This window comes from Giraffa tippelskirchi, chromosome 9 (assembly GCF_054371585.1).
Source record: "Giraffa tippelskirchi isolate mGirTip1 chromosome 9, T2T-mGirTip1v1.2.pri, whole genome shotgun sequence".
In the NCBI taxonomy this organism is placed as follows: domain Eukaryota; kingdom Metazoa; phylum Chordata; class Mammalia; order Artiodactyla; family Giraffidae; genus Giraffa; species Giraffa tippelskirchi.
Window position 1 is genome coordinate 48,050,946 of NC_137283.1, and position 14,703 is coordinate 48,065,648.

The window sequence follows — 14,703 nt, forward strand, 5'->3', positions numbered from 1 at the left end:
TGTAGAAGATGGCTCCTTACCAGGGGCCTCAGTTTTCTTGTTTGTGAAATGGGGGCTCAGTGCCTGTACCCTGCTAGGTTCAGGCACATCAGAGGACATAGTGGTATGAGGCTGTCCCCAGCCTCTCATACCCACCCCAGGCATTGTGCCGGCTGCAGTCCCTGGCCGCACGTGCCTCCTCCCAGATGCTCTCTCCCCTCACTGTTGTGCTAATTTGGCACTTGGAGACACTTGGCGATGAGCAGTGTCATCTCAGTGAAGAGCATGGAAAATCACAGGGATGTGGGGAGCCAGCAGGTGGATCTGTCGTGTTGGGAGGGTGACCCATGGGCCACACTGTCTGGCCCAGGAGGCAGTGGCATATCTGGGCACTTGGGTCCAGATTGTTGGGACCCCAGGCAGGATTTGGTCAGTTTGCCTTTGACCCAGTGGAGCCATGGGTCCTAATGTCTCCCTCGTCCTTCCAAAGCCCCCATGCCCTTCTGCTGGAGTATGACTGTGCCTGGCCAGGGTGATTCCTGGCTTGCTGGGTGGTTTCTCTGGCCTCTGGGCAGGAACACTGCAGGTTCACAGTTGACTCCCAGCCTCCTCGGTCCCATGTGTTACCCTTGGAGCCAGCACTGGGGCACCAGCCAAACCCTGGAGCCCCCAGGTCACATCTCTGTGATGATGAAATCAATGATCTGTCACTTTCTTTTAAACTCTTGGACATGTGTTGCCTTGCTAGTTGGGTTTGGTTTAGGTAACGAATCAGAATATCTTGATTTCCATGGCATCGTGATGATGGGCAGTGGAGCTGGGGTCTACTCAGCAGACCCACTGTGCCAAACCAAGGGCTAGAGCCATCCCTAGACCCCAGGAGGGTGTGCGTGTTCTGATGTGGTATGGGTAGGCCAGTCCCTGCAGGCCCCTAGCAGCATCTAGAGCTGCTCAGCTGGGGGTGGTGAAGGGTGGGAAGACGTGTGTGTGTGTGTGTGTGTGTGTGTGTGTGTGTGTGTGTGTGTGTGTGTGTGTGTGTGTGTGTGTGTGTGTGTGAGAGAGAGAGAGAGAGAGAAAGAGAGAGGGGGGAGAGAGGGAGGGAGGGGAAAAGAGAGGGAGAGCGGATGTGGATATGGATATGTCTTGGGAAGAATTGGACTTTATTCTGAGATTTAGTTCTTTAAAAAATTTTTTTGTGTGTTGAAATAGCCTTTTTTGATGAAATGATGGTGATTATAATAATGGTAACAATAACAATGTGTTGTCTGAGCAAAATAAAAACTTGGCTTCCATGTCTGCTCTTTCAACTAATTTTTCTTTACTTATCTGTGAAATTCTAGCACCAAAGACCTATAGATACACTAGAAAAGAGTCAACAGCCTTGGGTCATATCAGTGCTGTGCTGGTAAATGTTGACTGTTCATTCTCTGGGGGAAAAAAAACTGAGATTGGCAGCATTTTCAGATTTCTGGGCTATGAGTATTTCCACTACGGCCGATTTCAAGCTCCCGAGGTGAGGACGCTGAATGCAGAGGTGGGAGGAGGTGCGGTTGCTGACTCCAGCACACCCCCGGGTCAAGTTCACCACTTCCTGGGTGGATGACCTTGGGCGGGTCACTTTTAAAGCCTCTGAGCCTCAGTTTACTCATCTGTAAATTGGGGATGGTAAGTGGGGATTTGCTTCTCCGTGGGAATTGACATGCTGGCCCCCACACCTTGTACATCACGGGAGCCCTTGTACCTGTTAGTCTCAGGAAGATAGTGATCAGCATTCTGTCCCCTAGGCCAGTGAGTGGCTGAGGTCAGGGTCAGGCCCAGGGCAGAGCTAACAGTTCCCTTGGAGATCAGTTCCTTGACCTCAGCCATTCATGTGCCACCTGCCTAGCTGGACACAGGACTGTGTGGCAGCCCATCTTGACATTAGCTAGCCCCCACCCCAGGCTCTGTCTCAAGAGCATAAAACAGCCACCTGCCACACTGTCCATCCTCAGCCAGGGCCAAGCCATCAGTGCCTGGTGGACAGGAGCCAGGGGCCAAGCAGGCTGTCCATTCTCTACTGCGCTTTGCCCTCCCCCAGCTGGCGGTTAAGACCTGACCACCCTTCGTAGCCGGGCTTGCCGCCTGGCCTCCCTCCGGGCTCAGTGCTCACTTTTTCCCTGCAGTGGGGAGCAGAGGTGGGCATCAGGCTGTGGCTTAAACCAGCAACAAGCTAAAGCTAATACCTCTTTCTTTTGATGTTGATTTTTTTTTTTTTTCCATCACGGTCCTGACATTCAGCTTGGCAAATTGCAATTAGTGATCTGCCCGCCTCCTGATCTGAGTTCCCATGCCAACCAACCCGGGCACACACAATGACAGGGGCCCAGCCCCCTGCCACAGGGATGTGGGGCAGGGGGCTGGAGTAGAGAGTCAAGCTTCTCTGACCCAGAGAGCTGTAAGAGACCTGGCCCCGAGCAGCACTGGCAGAGGTAGGGGAGGCAGCAGGACCAGGGCAGGATTGGGGCCACACTCAATCTCCTGGATCACATGGCTCCTGGGGTACCCCTGCAGAGGTGGGGGACTGGCTTTTCCCCCACCCTTACCTGGCCTCCTGGGAGGTGCTTAACCCATGGGCATATTTCAGTCTTTGTGAGAATTCTCCTATGAGCCCTCCCTGGAAAGGCCTTGTTCTGTGTCTGGTGGGGACAGGAAGTTGAAGTGCCTTTCAGATGCATTAGGGTGGAGACCTTGGTCACAGCAGAAAACGCTTTTGACCATGTGGAGACTGTCTTTCTGGCCAGCAGCCCTTGGCCAGAGCTGGTGTGATTTTGCTCACCTGACCTGGCACCGCGTGAAGCGGGGTTACAGGTTAGACTTCAGGCCAGCTCTCTCCCCAGTTACCATCCCAGTTCACGAGTGTGGGCTGAGAATATGGGGTCTTGTGACCACCTGTCCATCCTGTCCCTGCATAAAGATCCCCATGCAGCATGCTTGACCCTCCAGTTCTCATGTGTGCTTCTCAGACCCTGCAAGGTGGCTCCAGATTATCCCTACTTTCTGGAGGAAGACAGGGAGACCCAGGTGGGTTAAAACAACCTCGGGTGGCACCAGTGCAAAGGAGACCTGCTCAGGCTGGCAGCTCAAGTGGAGGGCTCATGGGGCTCGCCAGGTCCCCAGAAAGGGGTGGGCTGGTCTGAACTGGACCTGCGGGTGGATGGTTCATGTGGGGCATCCAGGATGAACCTCTGTTTACTACTTTGTGGAAAGGCAAGGAAGCCGTCCACGTCCACTATTTAGAGGAGGCCCCGAGGGGCAAGGACCTGCTCCAGGTTACGCAGCAACTCTCACTCGCCTGCCCTTCCCTTGCCCCAGTGCCACCCAGCCTTGGGGTCAGGAGGCTCTGAGATGCAGCAGACATCAGGCTCACCCACGTCCCCTCCTCCCTGGTGCCCTGAGTCCCCAGGTTCAGAGCAGCAACATCAAGGGCTGCCTCTTCACGGTGAAAAATAGTCTCCCTGCAGGCTTCTCAGAGCCACTGGACTCCCTGAGTTGCATTTAAACTGTAATCTGCTCCCCTCCCTGGCCGTCCAGCAGTACGTGAGGAGAGCCTGGGCCACCAGGTCCAGACTTCAAAGGGAAAGAGAGTCGTTCCCAGCCTCTGTTTCTTCTCTAGTGAAAACTGGGTTCTGAAAGGGCGGCTGCTGTGGGTCACCCCCAGGTGGCTGGGGCGGGGCTGCTCTAGCCGCAGGCGGGTCCTCCTGACACTTCTTTCCTCTCTGCACACAGGATGCAGCACTGGGCCCGGCGCCTGGAGCAGGAGATTGATGGTGTGATGCGGATCTTTGGGGGTGTCCAGCAGCTCCGCGAGGTAAGCCTGGTGCCACTGGCTTTCCCTTTAGGGACCCTCTTCCAGCTGCGAATAGGGGAAGGGCTTCAGAAATAAGGAGTGAGGAAGGCTTGGCACAGTTGAGGACCCACTGTGATGGGACATGTGGAACCTGTGGGGGCAGGTGGGGAAACAGAAACATGGACTCCTTCGGGTCTTGCTCTGCTCTTCCCCAGATCACCGTGTTGGAGTTTTACCTAGTCAGCTCTGATGGGGAGATGTCAGGCTTTTCAGGAGGGTGAGGTCTGTGTTTGAGGCGGCATGTGGGGAGGGAGTCCAGGCTCTGGTGGCTCCAGTGGAATGTAGTTGTGCACGGAAGCCAGAGGCACTGTCCTCGCAACGCGTGGGGTGGCCAGGCCAAACCACCCCGGAGAGCGGCGCTGCATGCAGCAGGAGATGAGTGGCAAGCACGTGCTAGGCAAGATGAGGGATCAAGGGGCGGGTGGGTGATTGATTAGGTGCAAGCAGCCACATTCATCCTGGGAGATTATGTTAATGTTTGAAATAGTGATGTGAAGAGCAGGTCATCCGTCACCCCCAGAAGGCTGCAAAATGTGTTGCTGTCAGGCCACGGGCTCCGGAGCTGTCGCTCTTTACATGGAAACACTGAGGCTCAAAGACCTGAGCTCTTGGAGTGGTCGGGGTGGGGCTGTCAGGTATGTGCTGGACTTGAGGAGTTCTTGCTGGCTGCCTGGGCTGGGAAGTGTGACCAGAACTGAACAGAAGATTAATAGGTATCTCCTGCCAATGGTTGGCTTGGGAACAGCAGATAAAGTGGAATTATCGTTGAGGGATTCAGCCAAGGGTCCAGGCCCTGGGCTCAGTGATGAGATACTCCACTTGTTCCTGTGTCCCTCTTGGTCAGGCCCAGGTTAGCAGAGGGAGCATCTGTGGGGTGTTGTCCCTTGCACCATGCTCAGCTTGTAGCCAGTACCCAGGAAGTGGGAGTGGACGTGGATGTGTTGATGTCGGCTGTGGATGTGGGACCTCTGGCACAGGATGGGGCTAATAGGGGAAGGCTGTCAAGGTGATAACATAGTTGGGAGGAGGAGTCTGAGTCTGGAGGCCTAAGCCGTTAGCTTGCCAGGTGTCCTTCCCCCCAGCCTCTCTTGAGCGCCCCCTTCCCTGGTGGTTGGGCTCGAATTGCAGTAAACCCTATCCTACTCTCTTCCTGTGAACTCTCAGTGACTCAGCCGTGCTCTGAGGCTGGCAGGGCTTTCCAGAGAAGGCAGGGTAGGAAAAGCTGTTCTGGAACAGAAGTCAATTTCTGCTCAGGAATAGCACCCAGCACTTACTTGGTTCTCAGTGGGCACTGCCAAGTGCAGCTGTGTGGGTTAATGAAGACATGAGAGTTCCCTGAAATGTGTGTCATGTGCCTTTCTAGGCTTTGTATCAGGACATAAGATGTAGCCCACATAAGGAGTGAACCATGCACTTCTAGCCAAGAAATCTTCCGTGCTTTCAATCCTCAGCTCAAGGATATTGTTTATTTTAGAGTCACAGGCAGCTCAGACCGTAAAAGTTTGCTATTGGGGAAACAGTGTACATGTTTCAGGCCGGAGACATGGGCCTATCTGAACCATGGATGGTGCAGACCGGAGATGGAGTCCCGCTCAGAGAACCCACTGTGTGCTCCTCGGCAGGTCCCAGACCCTCCCTCATCCTCATTCTTGGTCCATGGCATGGCTGGGAGGTCTGGCTGGAATGAGGTGGTGAGAATGGGAGTGGACAGGCTGACACAGATATGCTCCTTTTCTAGAAACCAGATACGAATTTTCCTCACTGATCATTGTCATTCCCAGGATGTGTTGTTCTCTTCCTTTCTGCCAGGAGTCAAGCAATTTCACACACTTTCATCAATGAGCACATCTTCCCCTACCCGCTCCTTCCCAGGGGTCACGCAGTGGGATATGGCAGAATTGGGGCTCAAACGCTGGGCTCCTAATCCCTGTTCCAGGGCGCTGCTTCCTGTCTAGCTAGGCCTCCCTTCTTGGGGTGGGCAGGATGAGCCAGGAAAGAAGGGAGCTGTGCCAGGCTCGGTGAGGCTGTGGCCAGGTGGAGAAGTGCTGACCTGGCATTCCAGGCTCCTTCTGGCAAGCCTCTGCTTGTCGGCGCCTGCCAGCTCTCCAGTGGCTCTCTGTCCTGTTCCAGTCTTCTCTAACCTGCTTCCTCAGCCTCTTATTTCCTGCTGACAGCTCTGGGGTTCCTTCTTAGCAAAGGACACTCTTGTGAGGTGGGTAGTAGGGGAGCAGGTGGAGTCCTAGAAGAAAAAGACAGCCCTATGAGAGCAGGAGGAGCCAACCAGCAATCACCCCCAACCCCACAACCCACCCACAGCCCTGACTAAGCCACCATGGCTCTCCTGCAAGTGGACACGAGCGGGCCCGTGTGCCCAGCCCATGCCTGGCTCGGAGGATTAGGAGGATGCTTGCCCTGAAGCCCTGGCCCAGCCAGGATCCTCCGTGGACCCTGGTGCCACCTCTGCCAAGCCTATGGCTTCCGTCCCCAGTGAGGCCATCCCTCTACCTGCCTCCCTGAGCCACCCCCAAACACCTTGCCGTTGGGGTGATCCTTGACTTTCTTTTCCAACTTGGCTGCCCTCTCCACCAGCCCCAGTCCTGAAGGCAGCCCCACCCCCCAGGAGCTGGGTGCCACAGAGCTGGCAGCTGCAAGAGTCCAGAAACTGCAAACAGTGGCATTTAGGAACAGTTTCCTTGTCTTGGCACTTTCCTCCTCCTGACCTAAGCACAACCCCACAGGGGCGTGGCTGGGTACAGACCATGGCCCATTTATAGGTTGCACACTGTGGCACATCTTGGTGGAGTGTGGGGGGTGTCTGCAAAGACCCTCTCCCATTTCTTCACCTTACCGAGCCCAAGGGCCAGTACATTGTAGGAGCTCCCACTGTGGCCTGGGGCTGCTGAGCCATGCCCCAGTGGGACAACCCAGCCCCACCTCCAGCCCTGGCTTACACCTGCTGTGAACAGGCCATGGAAGTGTGGACACTACTGCAGTCCGCCCCCTCCAGGGCCCCTAGAGGCTGAGCGCAGTCTCCTGAGTCCCTTCTCTGCCCTCCCCCATCAGCACTATATTGTCATCCTGTGGGGGGAGGGATGGCAGGGAGCACATATGCTGGGGCTCTGAGCTCATTTTCATAATGAGGCTGATCAGAATGAATAATTCATCAGGTGCCTGGGGGTGCGTGGCGGACCACATGGAGATAGTCTGTCTCCCCATTCTGAAGCCCAGGTCAATCTGATGGGTACATTAGGGACCCATCCCCTTCTGCCTGAGTGTCCAGGGTAGAAAGGGGACAACTCTGGGGACCTGGTGGGAAAGCAAAGCAAATTGTAGTCAGATGTGAGGAAGAACCAGTGGTTCATCAGGTGCACCTACCCTGGGATGGATTCTTGACTCGGGTAAGACATCTGCATGGAGGGTCTCTGCAGAAGGCAGTGAGAAGATGCTCTGTCTGGGGTGGGCGTCGGAGTGAGGAAAGGCTGCCTAGCTGGAGCTGGTATGGCAGCAGAGACCTGGGCTCGCCATGTCTGGGGACCACAGGCCAAGTCTGGACCTAGGGGAGCCTTTCTCAGTCCTGTCAACCCCCACATGTGTCCCGTCAGGGCAGAAATGGCTTACAGCCCTGCTCACGCCTTCTCTGCTTCAGCCCCCATGATGGCCTTAGCCCTACTGTATGCTGCTAGTCACTTGCAGGGAAACCAAGGTGTGGCTGACTGTCTTTACCCCCCAGTCCTGCCCTGGAGCCCTGACTTGCTAGCCCTGGATGGTAGGGGTGGTAGTGAGGAGTATCGAGGCAGAGGTGCAGGCTGGTGCGGCCCCTGTCCTGGACCGCCTAGCTGTATCCACAGAGAGCGAGACCCCAGGACTCAGAGATCCCTGAGCCAAGTCTCCAGCTCCCTTCCCCGCAGCTGGGCTTCTCTGGACAGTCGTGGTGAACCAGGCAAATGCTCTTCATGTGTCCTCACTCCTACGGGTAGCCAGAAATGGGATTTCTGAGCCAGTGACGGCATTGTAGTCCCAGCCCATCTTGTCTGCCCCTGGCCATCCCCACACTGCGTCTGCTCAGTGCTCCCTGGGAATGTGTAATTAATATTTGCAGAGTGCCACATCTGGAGCTGGCTCGAGGCAAGGACCGAAGTCTGGCCACAGCGAGGACCCCTTTTCTGAGGGGCTCAGGGAGGCAGGAACAGGGCCCTCTGCAGGTGCCCTTGAAACAGGCTTCTCCTTGTTCCTCCACCCTCACCCCCACCCCCACCCAGTACCACCAATTCCCGAAACACAGGCACCCTCACACGCTGGCTCAGGGGGTGCTGGCCAGGGCTGTGTTTGGTCCCCATTTGGGGTAGGAGGCCCTCTCTGGGCACCTCGGGTGGGACCAGCCATGTCCAGGAGTGCCAGAGGGGCTCAGAACCCTGGAGGGGCTGCAGTAGATGAGGATGCAGGAAGCTGGGTAGAGGAAGGTGCCAGGGGACAGAAGCAGCCCTGGGAGGGCCAGGAAAGGGGAGCACCAGTGGTTGTGACCCCCAGACCTCCCCTTAGTCCTTCAGTCAAAGCACTGTGGTTCAGCTGGCCTCAAGAGGCAGGCCTTCGCTCCTTGGCCAGGTGGACCCGAACTCAGACAGGACATGCACGGCAGTCCCCGCTCACGTGCTCCGTCAGGAGAGCGGCGCTGAGGGAGCCCCACCCAGGCCTGTGACACCCCTTCCCCAAGGTTACAGGAAGCCGCAGAACCACCATCCAGGGTCTCTGCGGTTGCTTCTCCCCTTACAGCCCCCCACCCCTGCTCCAGCCACCTCCCACCGAGGCCCAGCGGCACCCTCTTGTCTCCCGGTTCAGATGATCCGGACGTGGGGCGCATGAGGGTGGGGATGATGGGGGGCGCGCGTGTGAAATATGCCGCTGGGTAGGGATTGCTGCCGCTCGCCTCTCTAAAAACCCACATATATTATTCTTTAATGGAAAGTTAATTGTCTTATTATTCCCTCCATATGGTCCTCTTGCTCGGCACCCAGCGGGGATGCATGGGGCTGAGGGGGGGCGGGGGCTCCTGGGAGGGCGTCTGAGACGTGGTGAGGCTGCCGCTGGAGCATAATTGGATCTATGGAGGTAGATCCAGGGGAGCCTGGCCGAAGCCCTTCTTGGATCCCCTCTTGGTCCCCCTAGCCCAGCCTGCTCCCCACCTCTTTCCTTCCCAGGTCCTGCCCTGGGGTTGGCCTCTTCTGGCACCATCTCCCCACCTTGTGGTCTGGGGATGCTCCCTCCTGAGCGCTGTGTGGGGAGATACAGGGTAGGAGGGGGTGGTGGTTGCTCTCCTGCTCGCCCCCTCCCCACATATTCCGTGGTTGCCTGAAGGAGAAAATTCCATTTTTGAGAAGCTTTTCAAAAGTCGACTAATCTGTGGCAGGAGTTCCTGCCTGATGGTCAACTGACTGGCTTGTATCTCCTGCACCCCTTCTGTACACCCCCCCACCAGAGAGGGAGCACGGGGGAGGTCAGTGTTGGGGGAGGACCATCCCAGGACACCCGACCCAGGGGCACTGGCTCATGTTGGCCGTGCCTTCCACGGGTACCCACTGCCTGGAGCCACCGCCACACCAATGGCGCCTCTGGGGCTGCTAAACTGGGCCAGGACCTGTGCCTTTCTCAGCCCCTCTGCCCCTCCCAGGTCCTCCTTCTCCTCCATGGAGTGTGAAGGTGTTAGGTTGAAAGAATCTCTCAGAGCAGGTGGAGGATGCAGTGATAGGAAGGTGCCCAAGGGATGTGTGTGAGTGCTCGCATCTCTGGTCAATTCAAAACCCCTTGCTCCTGGAGTCTTGCAGGGCAGGAAGGGAGCCCTGCTCAGAGGCTTCAGGGTCCTACGAGAGTCTCAGCAAGGAGCTGCTGCCCAGGTTCCAGTGGAGGCTGTGGGTATGGAGGGGACAGGTCTGTGGGAGCAGTGTCTCTGGGTAGGATAGGCAGACCCACACCTAGTGATATACGCCACCGGAGAAGGGGCTACCGGCTTCCAGTTTGTGCCAAGAGGTCACTGTGGGGCCACATCCAAGGTCAGCTCCCAGAGGATAGAGAACAGCTCAGGGCAGGATAGAAGAGCTGTGTCATCTGCTTTTGTTTGTTTGATTGTTTATTTATTTATTTTTGGCTGTGCTGGGTCTTCACTGCTGCGTAGGCTGTTCTTTAGTTGCAGTGAGCAAGGGCTACTCTCTAGTGCACGGGCTTCTCATTGCGGTGTCTTCTCTTGTAGAGCACAGATGTTAGGGTGTAAGGACTTCGATAGTTGCAGCTCCCAGGCTCTAGAGCACAGGCTCAGTAGTTGTGGCACATGGGCTTAGTTGTTCCGTGGCGTGTGGGATCTTCCCAGATCGGGGATCGAACTTGTGTCTCTGGCATTGACATGCGGATTCTTTACCACGGAGCCACCAGGGAAGCCCGAGCCGTGTTTTCTGAGGTACTGTAGCTTGTAAGTGGCAGAACTGAGATTTGAACCTGGAGCCTGTGCCTTGGGCAACACGGAATGGCAGGTGGTGGAGGAATGAGTGAAGTGGGGAGGAGTGACAGGGCTGGGCGACCTCGTACTGGGGGACCTGGTGCCTGTTTTTTTTCTGAGCCTTGATTCCTCCATCTGTGAAATGGGGATCCAAGCACCCCTGTCCTCAAGGGAGATGTGAGGATCTCAAGGGAGCAGGGGCAAGGAAAGGCTTCAGACAGAGCCCTGCAAATGTGGGGGTGTCTCTGTGCCCCCTCCAGTATCAATTGCTTGCCCTTCCAGGACTTAGTTATGGTTTTAGAAAGTTCAGATACACGGGCTGTCACCTTTGTTTGTTGAAGCCCAGGAATTTGGAAATTGGTTTCCTCTTCCCTGCCTTGTTAGTCCTGTTCAGGCAGCTATAACAGAATACTGTAAACTAGGTGACTTACCAACAACAGAAATTTCTCATGTTTCTAGAAGCTGGGCAGTTCAAGATCCAGACATCCACAGATTTGGTGCTTGGTGAGAGCCCACTTCCTGGTTCATTGATAGCTACCTTCTCACTATGTCCTCACATGGTGGAAGGGGCAAAGGACCTCTCTGGGGTTTCCTTTATAAGGGCACTAATCCCATCCACAAGGGCTCCACCCTTATGACCTAACCACCTCCCAAGAGGCCCACCCCTAAACACTGTCACAGCAGGGATTAGGTCTCAACGTGGGAATTGGGGGAGGGGACACATTCAGTCTATATCACCTTCTGACCGTGACATCTTTGGGGGCTCTTGCTGGGAGAGGCACAAAGGCCACCAGAGATTGAAGAAACGGGGCCAGTGGGCCAGGGAAGGCGACAGCTGCAGAGGCGCCTGGGGAGGAAGGTGGTGAAATGAAGGGAAGGGCTCTTTCACCCAGAAGGGGCCTGTGAGTCTGTTTCTCAGATCAGTCACCCAGGTGCCAGCTTGTCCTCCCAGGCCCTGTGGACTCAGAGAAGGGCATGGGGCTGGACTGGCTTTAGAGTCAGGGTGGTAGGAAGCCACCAAGCTCTGGGTTCTTGAGGGTGGCAGCTCTTGGCCTGAGGTTCCTCAGTTTAAGAAAGAGACGATCTCAGAGGCATGATCAGAACCTCACCAGGTGAACAGCACCGCTTTCTAGGGAAGCTGAGAACCTGTGGCTTTGGGTCCAGGTCCGTTCCCTGAAGTGGATGCCCTTCAATCCTTCCATCCTGGGAATCTGGGCTGTTTAAAGCATTCCCTGGCAGTCAAGTGGTTAGCACTCAGCACTTTCAGTGCTGGGGGCCTGGGTTCAATCCCTGGTTGGGGAGCTAGGATCCCACAAGCCATGTGGCATGGCAAATCCCAACCCCACCATGGCAAAAGTCCTGATAAACACCTTGCCTCTCTTCTAGGATCCCCAGGGGGGCTGACCTAGCAGCAGAACATCTGGGGGTCAGCTCTGATGGGGACTAAGTGCTTGCAGATTATTGAGGAGGCCTGAGCCTGTTCATTTCTCCCTTGGTCTCTGCATCCATCTCTGGAGAGTGACGGGGTTGCATGTCCAGAGCTGAGGGCTCATCTGGATGGGAAATGGGGGATGGAGTAGAGGACTGAGTGGGTTTCCATGCTGGACCCCTGGGGATGGCTGACCTGATCTGCATCCCTGCCCCCGTCCTCCACCCCCATCCATCGCTGGATCAGTGGCAGCCACGAGGACACTCGCCTGAGATTCATGGAGCCCCAAGCATTTGGCAGAGGCAGGGAAGTAATTGGTTCTGACAAACCACAGCCGGCCCCAGGGGCAACATGAGCAGCGTTTACCATGACCAGGCAGGAGACGGAGGCTCAGCCTGGCCTCCCTCCACCTTCTCTGAGCATGGCTCCCCTCTCCTTGTGAGCAGAGATCTGGTGTCTGGAGAAGGTTGCCGAGCCCCAAACTCCCCATCTTTCCTAGACCTCTCTGTCAGCCCTGGAAGCCAGCTGGCTCCTTGGCAGTGGTGGGGCAATGAAGACAGAGGTGGATCCGGATCTTGGGCAGACTCGTCAGGCTCCCTCCTTGTCCATCTGTGGGTTCCCATGAATCAGGGAACCAGACACTAGGGCTTTTTCACTCTAGCCTCAGGATGTGGAATTGGGGGCTGGGCCCCCGCTTGAGAGGATGTGTGGGAGGAGGAGCAGGCTGGATGGAGGAGCAGGCTGTGCACACACATGGGGTGCACACATGCCTGCCATGTACAAACATTAATGTATGTGATCCACCTGGAGTTGCGCTCAGCTGGGAACTCTTCAGTGTCTGGTTAGCAACTGGGGCAGGCATCTGAGGACCGCAAAGGGAGAGGTTGGGGCTCTGATCTGTCCCACAGGACTGTGGGGATCATCCAACCCTCCTAGGGGAACTATGTCCAGGACATCAGAAACATAAAGCTTCAGTGTCAGATGCCCTGAGCGAGCTAAACTTGCCGGGATCTGCCAAGTTTGGTCCTGTCACATAGAGGGTCACTGATGGCTCTTTGTGAGGGAATGGAAGGTGTGGAGGGGCTGTGGAGAAGGGCCCCAGAGAAGAACTGGCTGCCCAGTATGCTGGCACCCCAGACCTCAGGCTGGAGTCAGGGCCTCTGGGCTCTTCCTAGAGTGACTGGAAGGCCTGGCAGGAGGAACAGGGAGCCTTCAGGCCTCCAGCCATTCATGTGACCTCACCACCCCCACTGGCCTTCTCAGCTTCCTCCTCCTTCTGCACTTTCGGCTCTCTCCACTCACCCCTCTTCCCTCCAGGCCTCTCCCTAGTTTTAAACCCAGCCCACAGCTCCCTCCCCACGGAGGCCCTCCAAATCAGTGCTGCTCCCATCTCCTTTCTGCTCTTACATCCTTCGGGTGCATACAGGAAGGAGGCTGCCAGGGACCTCTCGTGGACCCAGTCCAGTCTTCCCATCACATGGGATGCCCAGTAGGGTAGGCTCCTGCCCAGGCCTCCCAGGATTCCACCTGAACACAAAGCAACAGAGACCTAGAAGGCAACTCGCCCCTGGAGATTGATTATTGGTCCCGTGACTCACTGGGAGACAGTCTCTGACCTGCGGAGACTTTGTGAGGTGGGATGTGGCTGATCACAGGGGAAGAGAGACGAGAGGAGTGTGATGCTGCATGTGGGAATGTCTGTGCACACGTAAACGAGAACACGTGAACCTGTGTGTGCGCGGGTGCTCCAGTGGGAGCAGGAGCAGGGGAGCGTGTGTGTCTGTGGAAGGGAGTGGCCGCGCCTGCATGTGGGGGTGGAACTGGGCACACATGTTGGTGTGTGTGTGTGTGTGAGAGTATGTGATCCCACATGTGTGTGTGCTGGATGGGATGTGTGACCCAGCGGGCGTGTACACGCATGTGTATGTGTTGAGTGCACAGTTCTGTGTGCTCTGTAAGCAGATGTGAACAGGTCAGGGTGGGACCATGAGGAGGCAGCTGCCGCAAGCTCTGTGTCACCCGAGCAGGCGAGAACTACTTAACCGATTAATTAGTGAAGCTGAGAAATCTCAGTTGTGGGTGAGGAGCTCACAGTCTCACACACATACACACATACACACACATGCCACGTCCCCACGTACCGTGCACATCCCCCACCCCAAGTCACTCTGCCTGATACTGTTCTCAGCAGCAGCCCTTCGGGGAGGACAAAGTGCCAGTCGCTTATGGATGTGTGTCCTCACGCCCCATGTGTCCATACCCTGGGCTGCTGGACCAAGTGACCCCTGTGGAGAGCACAGCCTTGTGCATGCCCCACAGATGAGAGAGCTGCGGCTGGTCAGGGGCACTGGGCAGGAGCCTCGTTTCAAGGGTCTGGGCCTCCTGGTGAGGGGGGAGCAGCCCTTCCAGCCCAGGGCTAGGGTCTGCTGATGGACTCCCTGCCCCAAGGTAGCGGGGAGGGTATGGGTGCCCATGGGCTTAGAGCTGAGCTGGAGTCCACAGGGAGCTTCCCACAGCTCAGAACAGGCCACTCCCACTTACCGCCCCCAGGTCCCTTGTCACCAGGCGGCTTCCTCCAGCGACCCTGCAGGCAGGCCCAGGGGCCCCATCCCTCCAGCCCCAAGCCTGCTGGGCCCCTCCCCTCTCCTGTCCCTAGAAAGGGAGAGCCCCGTGCTCCCCTGCGTGCTCCCCATTAGCAGAATTGTAGCTGCCTCCGTTTGAATCTCCCATTTGAGCACAGCTCCGGGGGCACCAGTGGGGTTTGCTGGGTTTGTCCCTGAGGCCCAGAGTCTCGCTTGATGTTGACTGTCCCCGGGCAGGCCTGCCGCCCGCTCCTGCGGCCCCTCACAGACCCCGGGGGCCTACCGCTTGCCTTGTCGTGCAGGGGCCCCGGAAGCCAGGTCAAGCGGCAGCCACTTGCCTCCT

The 14,703-nt window shown here is 56.7% G+C and overlaps 1 protein-coding gene across 4 annotated transcripts in view; it reads left to right on the forward strand.

Annotated features, from left to right (window-relative positions):
* Window positions 1-14,703, forward strand: part of CACNA2D2 (calcium voltage-gated channel auxiliary subunit alpha2delta 2) — a 140,769-nt gene that overhangs the window by 22,382 nt on the left and 103,684 nt on the right. For all 4 annotated transcript variants that reach the window (XM_081525351.1, XM_081525352.1, XM_081525353.1 and 1 more), the window contains exon 2: window positions 3,745-3,826. In XM_081525351.1, the coding sequence (XP_081381477.1) occupies window positions 3,745-3,826 (82 nt within the window). The remainder of the gene's footprint in view (window positions 1-3,744; window positions 3,827-14,703) is intronic.